The following is a 16,360-nucleotide window of genomic DNA, read 5'->3' as shown; positions in this document are numbered from 1 at the left end:
AATCATGTAAATATTCATTAACCTATGTGCAGCCTGCAGGACGTCATTCTACTCATTTTTCGGTCATTACGCTCAGGGACCATTGGACATTACACATTTGCGCTTCATCTCCTTGCAATTTTGGCAACCCCAGTGCAGCGAAGTGTTTCGGTAATGCGTGAAATGTTATTACCGTTGTTGTTTGGTGTTCACCAGGGCTCTGTTTCACGGTACGACGCTACAACGCGCTATGCGTTTCGGGGCATTGCGTTTCTAAGGAAACAACAACAAACTCAGGCGCTCCAACATTGAGATCGTAAGAGTTTGTTGCTGTTTCTATGGAAACCCAATACCGTAGCGTAGCGTGGCACACTGTAGCGTCGTGCCGTGAAACAAGGTCCATTTGTTGAATGCATTAACTCACTGTCGATGATTCCTCGCGCTATTCACAAGATCCATAAGCCTGCATTTTTTTTAGCACGATCCTGTTGCAAAAGTGGTTGTTTTAGGGGATATCCAAATCAAACAAAAATATGTTTACGAGGGTTCAGATATTGCCTTTTTGCGACTCGCTTAGAATTTCGCGAATGAATAAATTCGCGTGGGAATAGTTTAATAAATCTTCAGAGAATTCAACGGTAAAGTTACCCAGCGTAAAGTCGTCCGTTAGCATATGTGCACATGAACTAGCACGATGCACATATGTGCACGCTGCTCACGAACACACGGCAGTCGGTAAGCTCCCACGGTATTTTCCCCATTGTTTGTGGTGGTGTTTTGTGATATTGTACCTACCGACTGTGTTTGGACGTTTAATGGCTTTAATAGGTGTTTAACTGTGTTATCTGTGATTTGTTTGACGGTAAATACCTACGCGCAATGCGTGGTCATGATTTGTGCTGTACCTATACGATGTTTAAGTTATATGAATCAAAGTCAGTTATATGGAGCGAGATTTTCGAAATGGTGACTATTCTAAGTCCAGTGTCCGTACAAGTGTACTGATATGTGCTGCTCATATATGGTGTAAGAATCGTACACTGCTGCTTTTGGTTGGATGAAGGAACTGGGTCGTCTTTCTTCTATCTCACGACATTTAAACACAGACATGTTGGCTTTGGATACTTCCAGATCAACATATAGCTTTCTTCGGTAGCCCGTAGATATTTTGTCGTCACGTATGTAGGAGCTCGCTGGCACAAAACCCGTTTTATGTGTCAGAACTGCCTAAAGTATGAATTTGTGAACAGATGAATAAGTTTGTAAAACACACTCACGGCAGTACGATACAATCGGCTCAATAACATGTGTGAGGTGTGAAAAACTGCATACAAACATTGAAAGGTAAATGCTTTACAGTTTATTGGCATAATCATGGCGAGCATTGGTTGATATCTGGTAAGTATATACCGTAGAGCAATTAATAACCATCGAAGCTCTGCAAAAATGTACAAGAAACAATATCGAGAAAAGAGGGTCAAACAAAAAGGCACCTCTCCTGGTCTCCATCAGATATGTAAAATACAAGCTATAGGTACACTATCTCTGCAAGGCGGCTCTTGGTGATCTAGGCATTAACCTCATGCCATTTACAGCATAAGGCCATGACCGGAATGTAGCATAGGTTTTTTACTGAAACACTATATACGGCACCGATAACGTATATCGGTGTGCTTTTACTAGATGTGATATAACTCAGTTGTTATGTGATATTGCAGCTATAAGAAGACCAATGCTTTTCTAAGCAACCACATCACGAAGTGGAACGGTCACTGTCACATGGTCCCGTCTTCGTGACGTTCGGCAGCATGATTTACATTCACACTATGACGTCATTCGTGTGACCCCCTCCGTATGACGTCACTGCAGTCATAGTGTTCAGACAGAGGTGACGTCACCAGTCGGTGTGTGACATCAACACTCAGTAGGGGCTGACGTCAAAGTCGACGGCCATGCTCTCAAAGCCGCACATGTCGTTTCCGCGCTCGATTCTGTGGGCAAGAGCCAATGACGTCATAAGTCAGCGACAGGAATTGTGGCGTTTTGATCAATAAATACAAGCCGTAGATGTGTATGTAATTGTAGAACTATATCTGTTACAGGGAGTTGGAGAATTCCGTGAATTTGCAAACTCCCTAGTGAGTTTGCAAACTCCCTGACCCATCAGTGACTTTGCAAACTCACTAGGGAGTTTGCAAATTCACTAGGGAGTTTGCAAACTCACTGACCGGTCAGGGAGTTTGAGAAATTCCAGAGCGATTGGGCCAAATAAAATCAAATGTGTAAGATGAGGGTGGCATACGTGCCGTCCGTGATGTTAAAACAAAAGCGAATAGTGGTACGGCCTATATAACCGTCGCACGCTGACAAAAAGTTTACAGATCCTACATTGCTTTACCGAAAGAAATGCTACTCGCGGCTATGTAAAGGGGAGGTTCGGAGCAACGTGCTCTTCCGTTCCGTCGTTTCCATCCTCAGGAATCAGGATACTGAAATCCTTTTCGTCCACGCCGAAACCCTCACTCCGGGCTGGACAGGCACCTTTATCTCATGCGGGCCTTTATCCCTTTATCACCTTTATCCCTTGGAGCGGCACCGCTGCTCCCGAGGGAGCGACCCCGTAGCCGGGTGCAAAGAGTGCTTGGGGGGCTGGTCGGTCTGTCATTTCGGACGGGCTCAGCCCCGGCGACTCTGCATATAGGGTGTCTGCCCAGACCAATGTCTCCCCCTATAATTCCTATCATTCGTCCGACTCTGAAATGGTCTTGTCAGACCGAAAGGGCCTAACCCAACAAAACAAAAACAAACAAGCAGCGTGCGCCAGTCGCAGCTGGGCTGGCTGCCAGCAGCGCCGGCTCTCGATGACACGTCTATGGCGGAGTGGGAATGGGCGTGAATTGATGCGTGTGCCTGTACTTTAGCATAAGTGACCAACAGTCAGCTGTTTCTACTTTGATATATTTAGCCTGACTCCTTGAGCCTTGAGTGAGCCACACTCAAGTGAGAGACTCCTTGAGCCACACTTGAGTGGAACGGGTCTAATTTGGACGTGAACTAAATTAATGTATAACTAAATAAGGTGGCGGTACATGCATGGGTAAATCACTGAGCAGTTTAAAATAAAAAAGGTATTTATGGTGTGCATATGATCTATAAGCTTTTTGTCAGCGTGCGAGACCTTAGAGCTAGCCTCCTTTGTTTTAACATCACGGACGGCACGTATGCCACCCATATGCTGCACACTTGTTTTTATTTGGCCCAATCACTCTGAAATTTCTCAAACTCCCTGACCGATCAGTGAGTTTGCAAACTCCCTAGTGAATTTGTAAACTCCCTAGTGAGTTTGCAAACTCACTGATGGGTCAGGGAGTTTGCAAACTCACTAGGGAGTTTGCAAACTCACGGATTTCTCAAACTCCCTGTAACATATCGACGTTAAACATGGAACTCAGTCGACTGAGTGTCGAAGAATGAGGTGCAAGACGGTGATTGAACAGATATTCTATATTGAAAAAGAGCTTCATCGGGCTTTGTTTTCTCAGTTATCACTCCGTCTCTTCCCACTATATGAGACTGACCTGAAGCCTTGAAGATGTCTGCCTCTCTCTCTCTCTCTCTCTCTCTCTCTCTCTCTCTCTCTCTCTCTCTCTCTCTCTCTCTCTCTCTCTCTCTCTCTCTCTCTCTCTCTCTCTCTCTCTCTCTCTCTCTCTCTCTCTCTCTCTCTCTCTCTCTCTCTCACTCACTCACTCTCTTTCTCTCTCTCTCTCTCTCTCTCTCTATCTCCCTCCCTCTCTCTCTCTCTCTCTCTCTCTCTCTCTCTCTCTCTCTCTCTCTCTCTTCCTCCACTCTCTAAACTCACCTGAAGAAGCCCTTCTCACCCCACTCTTCTCCCCACGAGTTTTTGACGATCCAGTACTTCTTTCCGTCCTCCACTCCATAACCGACTAGGAGCACGGCGTGATTGGTCAGCTGAAAACACACAGACGTGACGTCATTGGCTGCATACAGCGTGACGTCACTGGCGTCCAAGTCCAAACATTGCCGAGACTCTCCGTATAGGAGAATTTCCGAAGCAAATCGGCTATTTTGTTTTCGATGCGGAAAAATAAAGACTATTTTCGGATGTTATGGGGAGGGGGATTGTGCCCCACGTCTGACGAATATCCGCATTTTTGCAATATAGCGTCTCGTCTCTATCTGAAACCAAGGTGGTATAGTGGAAATCCCTTCATCGGGCTGCGAAATCCCTTTAGTCGCTCCCGGGCTGCGACTAAAGCACGCATCACAAATGTTCGTAGGGTACAACGAAGGTCGATATGTAGACACAAAATTAAAAAAAAGATATAAGCGAAAACGAAGCAGAAATAGCGTCCCACCTCCAGCGGATCAAAGCCGAACTGTCTCGTTTCGGTGACGTGCCGATAGATGCCGCCCTTGTAGCTCTGGAAGTCGGGGTACACCTCGAAACCCACCGGGAGCGGTCCCTTCTTCACCAGGGCCCGCATCATTTCTAGCTCGCTGCATCCGCCGAAAAACCCTGGAATGGTAGTGGCGGTGATGGTAGTGATGATGGGGGTGATGATCGTATCGTGCTCTGTTGGTCTTACGCTAGAATTTAGAAGGATTCAGTTTTGTTAGGCCTCATTTTTTAACGGTAATTGCGCTTTGCACCAATGGTGGGTATTACCCTACGGTCCAATCACCTCCCAGGTATTTGTACTAGCATGTGTATAGTGCATGCATAGTCCCTGGCGGCAGGTCTCCTCCGTAGTGTAATTCTTCGTGTAGGGGTTTGAACCACGCTTACCTCCCACGTATTTGTATTGGTAGGTGTAAACCCTACGGCAGGTCTCGTCCGTAGTGCAATTCTCCGTGTCCTTGCCCATGTAGGGGTTACAGGCTTCCACCACCACGCCGTAATCCTGTGGAGAAATGGATATAGCGGTCGATATTGAACAAACTACATATCGTGCGAGGCAATAGTTCCCGATTAGCAGAACACGCAGAAGTGTTGGAAACAAAAGCAGCTTAAACGCATGGACGTTGTTTACGACTAGTTGTTTAGTTTTCAGAACTTGTAATCTTGCTGATGTGCACTTTACTTTCCACTACCAAGTGAAGGAAAATCTCTGCGCTTTGTGAGCTTTATGGAACATCCCTGTTCTGAAACCAGCCGCTAAACCTGCCGCCACTCATGTCATACTTACTAGGGTGTGTCATATCTAATATTTTTGTCTCAGATCAAGCGCTTCCGCGGATATTCCTTGTCCCTGGGTTCATTGAAGCCCATTGGCACCGTTCTTTTTTCGCTGCACCGAAAATTCAGGCGGCGCGGGCCCAATCAATTTCGACATTTCCCGTGGCGCCCGGCGTTGAAGTCTCCATACTGAACACAATGCGTACCGTAGCGCTAACACCAGCCATATGACTCGCCGTCGGCCTGTAGCGGCCAACACCGTTTGACGGTTCAAATTCGATTGCTATTTCTTGTTTAAATGGACGTCGGACGAAACATACTGTTATCTTAATGTGTTGAGGCCATTCAGGGACCCACAGATGATTCATATAATAGGATCACGCTGCAGCCTTGGCAAGACTATCATGAGTGGCAGGGCATATTTTAACAAATTTTTACTGCGTCCCAAAATTGAGCAGAGGGCTACGACTAAGGGCACAGGGCAAGGAACAGAGTAGGGCAATGAGGAGGGCAGAAAGTAGGGCACGGCAGGTTACAGGGCATGACACAGGACATTTTAGAGGAAAGGGTACAGGTCAGGGAACCGGACAGGGCACAGGGCAGGGACGCAGTGGGTCAAATCAGCAGGGGCTACGTCCCAAGGCGAGGGGGCTGCGTCCCAGAATGGGACGCAGTAAGGGCCTTAACCCTCGCATGTGTAGGGGGGGGGGGTCGGATGGACCCCCCCCATGGTTTTTCGCGAATAACTCGCGTAAAAAGCGGCCGATCGCGACGAAACTTTCAGTATCCTCGCATTGATCAATTTGACACCTACCCTGAAAATTTCATGACCCTGACCCAAATGACCTTTGACCTGTGACCTCTTTTCCGAGACCATGTTTGGCCGGAATCGCGATTTCGCGTATGTCGGCTCGCACTAGCCGCGTGTTTGCAAGCTTTTCGTGGTTTCAAACATTCAAACATGTGATTTGATGTTACTCCCGTGTGTGTCAAGGTCACCTGAAGGTCAGGTCAGGTCATTGACCTTTGGTGACCTCGGGTGACCTCGGGTCACTTTTTCGAGTTTTACATGTTTCTAGGCTAGTTTTTGGAGCTGAATTCGAATTTAGCAACCATTTGAACATTTACGAAGTAGTTTTGGTGACTTCGTAACATGTTACGAAGCTGTCAGAGGCGGTTGACACGTACTACGAATACCCGTCACGACGCCTACTGGTTGACCTGACCTGACCTGACCCGACCTGGTCTAAATGCTTCAAGACATCATCTGTGATCAAAACTAACACGATATTCGTGATCAGCACCCCGAAAAACCCCTTAGCAGCCACACTTTACGACTTTCTAACAGGTCCCGATTTTCCCGACTTTGGGTCATTGACCTGACCTGGAAGGTCAACCAATGACCTAGGACCTTAAAATTGGGTATCATCGGCTTCCTCTCGTCACGGGCAACACGCTCGTTTTTTCCGCGAAGCTCTAGCTCGATCAGGGGCCAAACGGCAAGGGGGGGGTCCAACCGACCCCCCCCCCCCTACACATTAGAAGCTGGCAAACGCCGCACACATGCGAGGGTTAAAATATGCCCTGACGAGTGGGGCAGGGAGAATGAGAGCACGGATGGACAGAGGGCAACGTGAGCGGGGTCTCGGGTATTACCCCTCCGTCGGCAACACAATGTGTCGGCTTTCGAGTCATGTGCTGTCTCCGCGAGGTGAGGTACACGAGCTTGCGAAGAACGTGGGTCAGTCTGGTTTCAGCTGCGGCGTGAGTAGAAGTGCGTGTGGCGCAATCGTATCGGACTACCCGTGCCGAAGTGATGCCGTTGCGAAGCAAGGCGAAACATTTTGTTATCGAGTCTCCCAGTGTGCTGCCGGTAAATCAGCTGCCTACAAACAGAGATGTAGTGAACTATTTGAGACTCTTGGCAGGGGATTGAAAAAGTGAGCGGACAGTCACTGCATGTTTACGTGAAACAGCGGAAGCGGTGGTTGCAATGTGGTCGAGTGAGGGCATACCAACGATACAAATGCACAATGTGGTTCGGAAGGTAAAGCAAGTCTACTAAAGATTTCGCCGATCGAGCAAGGTGCCCAAAAGAATGCGGGAGGGACACACGAAACAAAGTCTTTCTGAAGCGATTCTGTTTCGTAAGCTTTTTGACATCGCCCGCTGCCGCTGTAAAGATCGGCGAAGCTGTACCTGTCCACTTTCAAACCGGGTACCGCCAGCGGAAGTAGCATTCCTTCGAGACCAGAGAGGAGTTCGGAAGATGAGACTGGGTGGTGTGGACTACGAGGAAACGAGGAAACGACGTAAGACTGCGAGCCTTAGAATGAGACGGGGCGGAACGAGGGGAGGGGCGACGTGGGTCAAGCTGGTCCTTCCCACCTCCGTACCTATTCCAACAGCGTCAATATCGACGAGACAGGCCAGGAAGACTCATCGGCAACGACCGACACCAACGACAGCAATGAAGACGTCACAAGTGAATTTGAGATGAAGGAATGCATCGAAGACTCAAACGATGATGATATGACAAACACTGCACTGACAGCTGACTGACAGGTATGGTTTATCCAACCGTGCTGTAGCGGCCGTCATCAACGGTTTTCAGATGGATATCGGTCGCGTAGCGAGCGGCAAAACAGAATTGCTGGTCGACCCGAAAAAGTATGGAGAGAAAGATGCCGGATGAGACAAAGTACAGTGGCCGCACGGGACCAAAAACACAGCGACGCTGAGCTCAAGGCCATGTACTTTGATGGAAGGCATGATCAAACTAGCACGGGCCGAGGCGGCTACAGGGCAACTGAGGAACATGTGGCTAATATAGCAGAACCAGGAAACGAATATCTCTCCAACTTTACGCCAATTTCGGGTAAAGCCATTGATCAAGCCAATGAGCTGATAAACGTTGCCACTCTGGCTAATGGCTGCGATGGCGCGGCTGTCAATACGGGCAGATCTGGTGGAATATGCAGACTTTTGGAGCTTATTCAAGAGAAAACGGTCCATTGGTTTGTTTGCCAGCTGCACTCGAATGAGCTTGTACTCAGGGAAGTGTTCCAGAACTTGGACGGCAAAACCAGTGGACCCGGATCATTCATGGGGCCGTTGGGCAAGGCAGCCGGCTGCTCCGTGCACCGTCTTTCTCCCGTGAAGTTCCGACCGGTGAGCGGCCCAGGGCTGGATCTGCCGGACAACATCATCGCCGACCTCAGCAGCGACCAACTCTTGCCGTATCAGCTCACCAGAGCCGTGCGGACGGGCAACGTCTCCGCAAACAGTAGCGGCGGAACGCCTTCAATTAAGGGGGGGGGGGGGCACTGCCGACTTTTGGTCCCATTCTTTCCATGCAACGCCTATAGGGCTAATGTTAAAATGCCCAAATCAAAGGGGGGCACGGTGCCCCGGTGGCGGAGGAGGCCTGCAAGAAAATCGGTCCCCTGAACCATGCAAGGTAGGCAAATGCTAATTTAGTTGAATTCAGTTTGCTATTGAATGGCAAAGATGCATCTTTTCTGTGTAACCGTTGTCTAAATAGAGGATACTGCCTCGTTTGCATTGCTTACATCCGTATTGACAGCGTCTGTCGACGCTAACAGGCGAAGACGCGCGCGGCTGGTGTTAGTGTCATCAAACGCATTACGCCAAACATGGAGACTGCAACGCCGGGCGCCACGATAAATCCCGAACTTCTTTCAGCCGGCGCCGATCGAATTTTCGATGCATGGAAAAAAGAACTGCACCAATGGGCTTCCATAGACACAGGGACAAGGAAAATCAGCGGAAGCGCTTGATCTGCTTCTAGTGACACACCCTAATACTTACTTACCTTCTTTCACTGAACCACATGAGCTGCTGAACCTGTTGTAACTCACCATGCCGTATTTCCCTGCGATCAGATAGGGGAAGCCGCCGGAGCATCCTTGGCTGAACTCACTGCAGCTGACAATGTCCTGTAAAATAGATATACAATATAAATGACGTCATTTGAGAGCCGCCGGAGCACCCCTGGCTGAACTCACTGCAGCTGACTATGTCCTGTGAAATAGATTTACAATATAAATGACGTCATTTGAGAGCCGCCCGAGCAGCCCTGGCTGAACTCACTGCAGCTGACTATGTCCTGTGAAATAGATTTACAATACCAGTATAACGCCTTATGGGGCGACTAACGGAGCGAGCGAGAGGGTGGGCCTTGCACGTGCGAAATTTCGAGGGGGTACCTCCAACTGACTTGTGCACGGCACCCTACTAACCGGTCTCTAGCGATGTGCCAAATTTGAGCACAATCGGCCCAGCCGTTCTCGAGATCTGGAAGCGGCACCCTGCACGTGCGCACGTGCAAAATGGGTCCCAACTGACTTGTGCACGGCACCCCACTAACTGGTCCCTAACCGTGTACCAAATTTGAGCGCCATCGGTCCAGCCGTTCTCGAGATCTGGAAACGACCCCTGCACGTGCGCACGTGCAGCAGCACCCCAACTCTGGCACATGGATATGCAGTGCCTAGTGGGTGCCTACCTACATGCCAACTTTCAGCATAATCGGCCCAGTAGTTACCGAGATATTGCAACAATTACAAAACTGACACGTCTTCGTTTTGCACGTGGCACGTGCATAAGGGGTCACCCACATGCATCGGGAATAGTTCAATACTTGGTAGAAGGAATGAAGCTACCCTACAAAAATTACCCCGTGTAAATCGGTCAAGTGGTTGCTGAGATATAAGCCTCGCAAAAGCGTCCGCACGGCCGGCCGGCCGGCCGGCCGGCCGCTCATACTCAGAAATTTCCGTTAATCTAAGGAAAGACTCCGCTCGCTTCGCTCGCTCCGTAATAAATGACGTCATTTGAGAGCCGCCCGAGCAGCCCTGGCTGAACTCACTGCAGCTGACTATGTCCTGTGAAATAGATTTACAATATAAATGACGTCATTTGAGAGCCGCCCGAGCAGCCCTGGCTGAACTCACTGCAGCTGACTATGTCCTGTGAAATAGATTTACAATATAAATGACGTCATTTGAGAGCCGCCCGAGCAGCCCTGGCTGAACTCACTGCAGCTGACTATGTCCTGTGAAATAGATTTACAATATAAATGACGTCATTTGAGAGCCGCCCGAGCAGCCCTGGCTGAACTCACTGCAGCTGACAATGTCCTGTGAAATAGATTTACAATATAAATGACGTCATTTGAGAGCCGCCCGAGCAGCCCTGGCTGAACTCACTGCAGCTGACAATGTCCTGTGAAATAGATTTACAATATAAATGACGTCATTTGAGAGCCGCCGGAGCACCCCTGGCTGAACTCACTGCAGCTGACTATGTCCTGTGAAATAGATTTACAATATAAATGACGTCATTTGAGAGCCGCCCGAGCAGCCCTGGCTGAACTCACTGCAGCTGACAATGTCCTGTGAAATAGATTTACAATATAAATGACGTCATTTGAGAGCCGCCCGAGCAGCCCTGGCTGAACTCACTGCAGCTGACAATGTCCTGTGAAATAGATTTACAATATAAATGACGTCATTTGAGAGCCGCCCGAGCAGCCCTGGCTGAACTCACTGCAGCTGACAATGTCCTGTGAAATAGATTTACAATATAAATGACGTCATTTGAGAGCCGCCCGAGCAGCCCTGGCTGAACTCACTGCAGCTGACAATGTCCTGTGAAATAGATTTACAATATAAATGACGTCATTTGAGAGCCGCCCGAGCAGCCCTGGCTGAACTCACTGCAGCTGACAATGTCCTGTGAAATAGATTTACAATATAAATGACGTCATTTGAGAGCCGCCCGAGCAGCCCTGGCTGAACTCACTGCAGCTGACAATGTCCTGTGAAATAGATTTACAATATAAATGACGTCATTTGAGAGCCGCCCGAGCAGCCCTGGCTGAACTCACTGCAGCTGACTATGTCCTGTGAAATAGATTTACAATATAAATGACGTCATTTGAGAGCCGCCCGAGCAGCCCTGGCTGAACTCACTGCAGCTGACAATGTCCTGTGAAATAGATTTACAATATAAATGACGTCATTTGAGAGCCGCCCGAGCAGCCCTGGCTGTACTCACTGCAGCTGACAATGTCCTGTGAAATAGATTTACAATATAAATGACGTCATTTGAGAGCCGCCCGAGCAGCCCTGGCTGAACTCACTGCAGCTGACTATGTCCTGTGAAATAGATTTACAATATAAATGACGTCATTTGAGAGCCGCCCGAGCAGCCCTGGCTGAACTCACTGCAGCTGACAATGTCCTGTGAAATAGATTTACAATATAAATGACGTCATTTGAGAGCCGCCCGAGCAGCCCTGGCTGTACTCACTGCAGCTGACTATGTCCTGTGAAATAGATTTACAATATAAATGACGTCATTTGAGAGCCGCCCGAGCAGCCCTGGCTGAACTCACTGCAGCTGACAATGTCCTGTGAAATAGATATACAATATAAATGACGTCATTTGAGAGCCGCCCGAGCAGCCCTGGCTGAACTCACTGCAGCTGACAATGTCCTGTGAAATAGATTTACAATATAAATGACGTCATTTGAGAGCCGCCCGAGCAGCCCTGGCTAAACTCACTGCAGCTGACTATGTCCTGCAATAGCGAACGCATGACGTCATTGGGATTGGTAACGTCATTGAAATTATTTAATCAAGGCAGGCTGTGCCAACAAATGAAAGTATGAAAACCCCGAAAGGTCATTAACTTGAAAAAAAAAAACACCGACTCTATAAAGGAGATTAGGTAATGGTCATTTAGAAAACTCGACAAACATGTAAGGTATACCAAAAATGACATGACATCGAGATTAACAAACGTGTACCTATCAACTGGTAAGATTGTGTCTCAGGAGTGAGATGAGACCAAGCTCTCACCTGGGGTGAGAACACCGATCGGCGCGTGTTGTTGGTGAGAATTCTCACGCGCGCCTCGAGAGCTCCCATCGAGGCAAAGGCGTAACATGAGCCGCAGGCGCCCTGGTTCCTGGCAACACGGCACACACGAAGGATATGTAACTTGTAAGGGTAGCACGGTAATGTGTCAGCGAAGCGAAACGCGAAAGGCAAGAGGTTATTATTTAATGTTTTGGCTTCTGTTCCACGCCAGTAACGTTGGCATACTAAGTTGACTACATCAACTCGTTCTGTAGTCTTACTTCACCGAAGATATGAAGTAGGACAATTTCACCCCTCCCAAAGTCCTACATCACTGGTGACACATGACCTTCCTCTCCCAGAAGTCCTTTATTACGGAAGATCCGTGTCACGTAACTGACACACTCACCCTTTCCACAAGTCTTACCTCGCCAATCCTAAACGTAATTTGTAGACCTTCCCCTCACACAAGTCCTGGTCAAACGATGGGACACATGACCTTCCTCTTCAACCAGTCCCACCTCACGGCTGAGACACGTTTGATGTAGTTGACAGCCGGCAGCCCCATCCTTTCATAAGTCGTGCCTAGCCCTCGCGCATCCCGCGCCTAATAAATAGAACTTCTTCTTCCAAAACACTTACCCCCCGGAACAGTCATAGTTAGAAGGCACACGTTTATCCAGCTTCTTATTGATTGCCTATCCATCCCTGCTGCACACTGGCGGATCCAGGCTTGCGTTTTGGGGGGAGGGGGGGGGGCAACTCATGCAGGAGCCAAACCTAGGGTACCCCCAAATCCTGTTTTCTCATCGGATTTAGGCCACTTATTTTTCGTCACAGCCCTGATACTATGAATATTTTTTTGTAACTAAAAAGAAAAAAAATATTTAAATGGTAGCCCACCCGACCCATGCCTTTATATTACTTTGTAAACACTTACCATTGCTTTTGTCGACCAGTTAACCCGCTTCGAGTCAGTGCTTGGGTCCCTTTGCGGGCCGGGAGGTGGTAAAACACCCCCTGTCTAACTCGGCTCCTGGGCCACTGATTGAACTATGTTTCATTATCGTTTGGGGGAGGGGCAAACGGGCCACTTTAGGCCTCTGGGAAGGGGGCATGACCCTCAATACCCCCTCCCTGGATCCGCCAGTGTAAGAGACCATTGGAGCTGCAGTTGGGTACCTCAGACGTCAGGGTACGCCCTCAGATGTATGTATAGGACTCGCGTGGAGACCTCTTATGCTAAAGTGGACTGAAAGGACCCAAAGGAGCCCGTCTAGGGCTCCCAGAGATAGACGTGGGCCCTCAGGAGCCCGCCAGAGCCCCCAATGAGGGATAAGGGAGGGATACCAAGTGCCCGCAATTGCATATTGCATAAGCCACCAGTATAACGCCTTTTGGGGCGACTAACGGAGCGAGCGAGAGGGTGGGCCTTGCACGTGCGAAATTGCGAGGGAGTACCTCAAACTGACTTGTGTATGGCACCCTACTAATCGTTCTCTAGCGATGGGCCAAATTTGGGCACAATCGGCCCAGCCGTTCTCGAGATCTGGAAGCGGCACCCTGCACGTGCGCACGTGCAAAATGGGTCCCAGCTGACTTGTGCACGGCACCCTACTAACCGGTCCCTAACTGTGTACCAAATTTGAGCGCAATCGGTCGAGCCGTTCTCGAGATCTGGAAACGACCCCTGCACGTGCGCACGTGCAGCAGCACCCCAACTCTGGCACATGGATATGTAGTGCCTAGTGGGTGCCTACCTACAAACTTTCAGCACAATCGGCCAAGTAGTTACCGAGATATTGCAACAATTACAAAACTGACACCTCTTCGTTTTGCACGTGGCACGTGCATAAGGGGTCACCCACATGCATCAGGAATAGTCCAATACTTGGTAGAAGGAATGAAGCTGCCCTACAAAAATTACCGCGTGTAAATCGGTCAAGTGGTTGCTGAGATATAAGCCTCGCAAAAGCGTCCGCACGGCCGGCCGGCCGGTCGGCCGGCCGGCCGCTCATACTCAGAAATTTCCGTTAATCTAAGGAAAGACTACGCTCGCTTCGCTCGCTCCGCGCGTAATAACGTATCAGTGGCAGATCCAAGGGGGGCCACATGGGTCATGACCCCCCTTGGTGCCCGGGGGCACCACAGGCTTGTCAGGGGCACCACCGACCTAGCAGGGGCACCGGGCACCACCAGCCCGCCAGGGACACCACAGGCCTAGCAAGGGTACCACGGGCCTGTGAGGGGCCCCACCAGGCTTGTCAGGGGCACCCCAGGTCTGTCAGGGACACCAGAGACCTGCCAGGGGCACCACCGGCCTCGCAGGGGCACCATGGGTCTGTCAGGGGTACCAGAGGCCTAGCAGGGGTACCATAGGCCTTACAGGGGCACCACCGGCCTTGCAGGGGCACCTTGGGCCTGTCAGGGGCACCATAGTCCTGTCAGGGCCCAGGGGCACCAGCGGCCTAGCAGGGGCATCACAGGCCTGCCAGGGACACCACCGGTCTAGCAGGGGCCCCACCGGCCTCGCAGGGGCACCATGGGCCTGTCAGGGGCCCCACCGGCCTCGCAGGGGCACCACCGGCCTCGCAGGCATCACGGCATCACGCAGGGGCACCTTGGGCCTGTCGGGGGCATCACGGGTCTGTTGGGGGCACTTTAGGCTTGTCAGGGGCACCACAGTCCTGTCAGGTCCCAGGGGCATCAGCAGCCTAGCAGGGGCACTCTAGGCCCGCCAGAGGCACCACAGGCCTGCCAGGGTCTAGGGGCACCACAGGCCTAGCAAGGGCACCACGGGCCTGCTGTCAGGGGCACCTCAGGCTCCCGTGCTCCCCCCCCCCCCCCGCTGGATCCGCCAGTGATGCCACACCACGCGAAACACCGCCAACTACCAGCTGCCGCGCCATAAACACGTGCCAACCACAGTCTTTTTTTGAAAGTGGCGACTCCGCTCGCGCAACTTTTGACTGACCCTCACTGCTACCATATTGCCTCCATATTATGCTGTGGAAAGCTTTACTTTACCAAGTGGCTAAAAACCTCCATCAAGGTATATTTTCTTAGCAATTTTTCTGACGTTTGGGGGGGGGGGAGCAAACAGGCCACTTTAGGCCTTTGGGGGGCCATGGCCCTAAATGCCCCCCCTGGATCCGCCAGTGCTGCTGCAACTCCATATACCTGACTGGTAAAACATAGTTGACGGACTCTCCCATAACTCCTACCTATAGTTTGAGACACGTAGCTGACCTTTCCCTTCCACAACTCATACCGCTGACTAGTGACTGGTGACACGTAGTTAGCTGACTCTCCCATAACTCCTACCTATAGTTTGAGACACGTAGCTGACCTTTCCCTTCCACAACTCATACCTGACTGGTGACACGTAGTTAGCTGACTCTCCCATAACTCTTACCTATAACTGGAGACATGTATAGCTGACCTTTCCCTTCCACAATTCCTACCTGACGGGTAGGACCTACCAGTATATCCATCCCTTCCGCAACTCCTACCTGACTCTTACCTCGCCAATCCCACACGTAATTTGTAGACCTTCCTCTCACCCGAGTCCTGGTTAAACGATGACACACATGACCTTCCTCTCCTACAAGTCCTACCTCATCGTAGGACTTGTAGGAGAGGACCTCACACTGTAGACTGTACACGTAGCTGTTCAAAAGAGCACGTCAGAGTTAGCTGACTCTCCCATAACTCCTACCTATAACTGGAGACACTTAGCTGGTCTTTCCCTTCCACGGCTCCTACCTCACTGGTGACACATAGTTGACGCCGTCGACGTTCCTCCAGTCCCACTCCCGCGGTAGTCTGTCCATCTCCAGCTGCTCAGAGACGGTGGTGTAGCGATCTCCGCGGCTGGTCAGACCGTACACCCTGGATAGGTGTCCTCCCGAGCGGCGCTGCATCTCTGGGTGGTGTAAGAATGGGGGTGTAAATACCAGCTGGATAGATCGTACACCCTGGACAGGTGTCCTCCCGAGCGACGCTGCATCTCTGGGTGGTGTGAGAATGGGGTGTAAGTATCGCTGTACAAGTGTACACATTGGACAGGTGTCCTCCCGAGCGACGCTGCATTTTTGGGTGGTGTAAAAAATTGGTGTAATATCGGTTAGTTAGACTACACTCCCAAGAGAGGTGTCCTCCCGAGCGACCCTGCATCTCTGACTAATGGGAGAGAGGAGCCGTTTGGGGAGCCGTTAGTAATATCTTTTTGAATCATCGGAGATAGAAGATTTACCCCCCTCTCTTCTCTCTCGCTCTCTCTCTCTCTCTCTCTCT

The 16,360-nt window shown here is 50.2% G+C and overlaps 1 protein-coding gene across 1 annotated transcript; it reads right to left on the bottom strand.

Annotated features, from left to right (window-relative positions):
• Positions 1–1,324: 1,324 nt before the first annotated feature.
• On the bottom strand, positions 1,325–15,993 carry LOC122372919 (dipeptidyl peptidase 1-like). Its single transcript, XM_043350596.1, has 7 exons — positions 15,830–15,993; positions 12,065–12,173; positions 9,058–9,135; positions 4,787–4,901; positions 4,356–4,516; positions 3,839–3,948; positions 1,325–1,970 (listed from the first exon to the last, which is right to left on the bottom strand). Exons 1-7 carry the CDS (start codon positions 15,985–15,987, stop codon positions 1,901–1,903), a joined length of 801 nt encoding a protein of 266 aa, XP_043206531.1. The 5' UTR covers positions 15,988–15,993; the 3' UTR covers positions 1,325–1,900.
• Between the last annotated feature and the right edge of the window lie 367 nt (positions 15,994–16,360).

The sequence above is a fragment of the Amphibalanus amphitrite genome, unplaced genomic scaffold (assembly GCF_019059575.1).
Source record: "Amphibalanus amphitrite isolate SeventyFive unplaced genomic scaffold, NRLGWU_Aamphi_draft 001419F_arrow, whole genome shotgun sequence".
NCBI classification, from domain to species: domain Eukaryota; kingdom Metazoa; phylum Arthropoda; class Thecostraca; order Balanomorpha; family Balanidae; genus Amphibalanus; species Amphibalanus amphitrite.
The sequence above is the reverse complement of the archived record's forward strand: the minus strand, read 5'-3'. Positions and strand labels throughout refer to the sequence as shown.

What these genes read in the sequence shown, in the direction of transcription:
- LOC122372919 (XM_043350596.1), bottom strand. Translation starts at nt 15,987, where the DNA reads ATGCAGCGCCGCTCGGGAGGACACCTATCCAGGGTGTACGGTCTGACC. An exon ending in AACTATGTGTCACCAGTGAG is followed by an intron (nt 12,174 to 15,829) that starts GTAGGAGCCGTG and finishes CCGTGTTGCCAG; the next exon opens with GAACCAGGGCGCCTGCGGCT. An exon ending in TCGCAGGGAAATACGGCATG is followed by an intron (nt 4,902 to 9,057) that starts GTGAGTTACAAC and finishes ATTTCTCCACAG; the next exon opens with GATTACGGCGTGGTGGTGGA.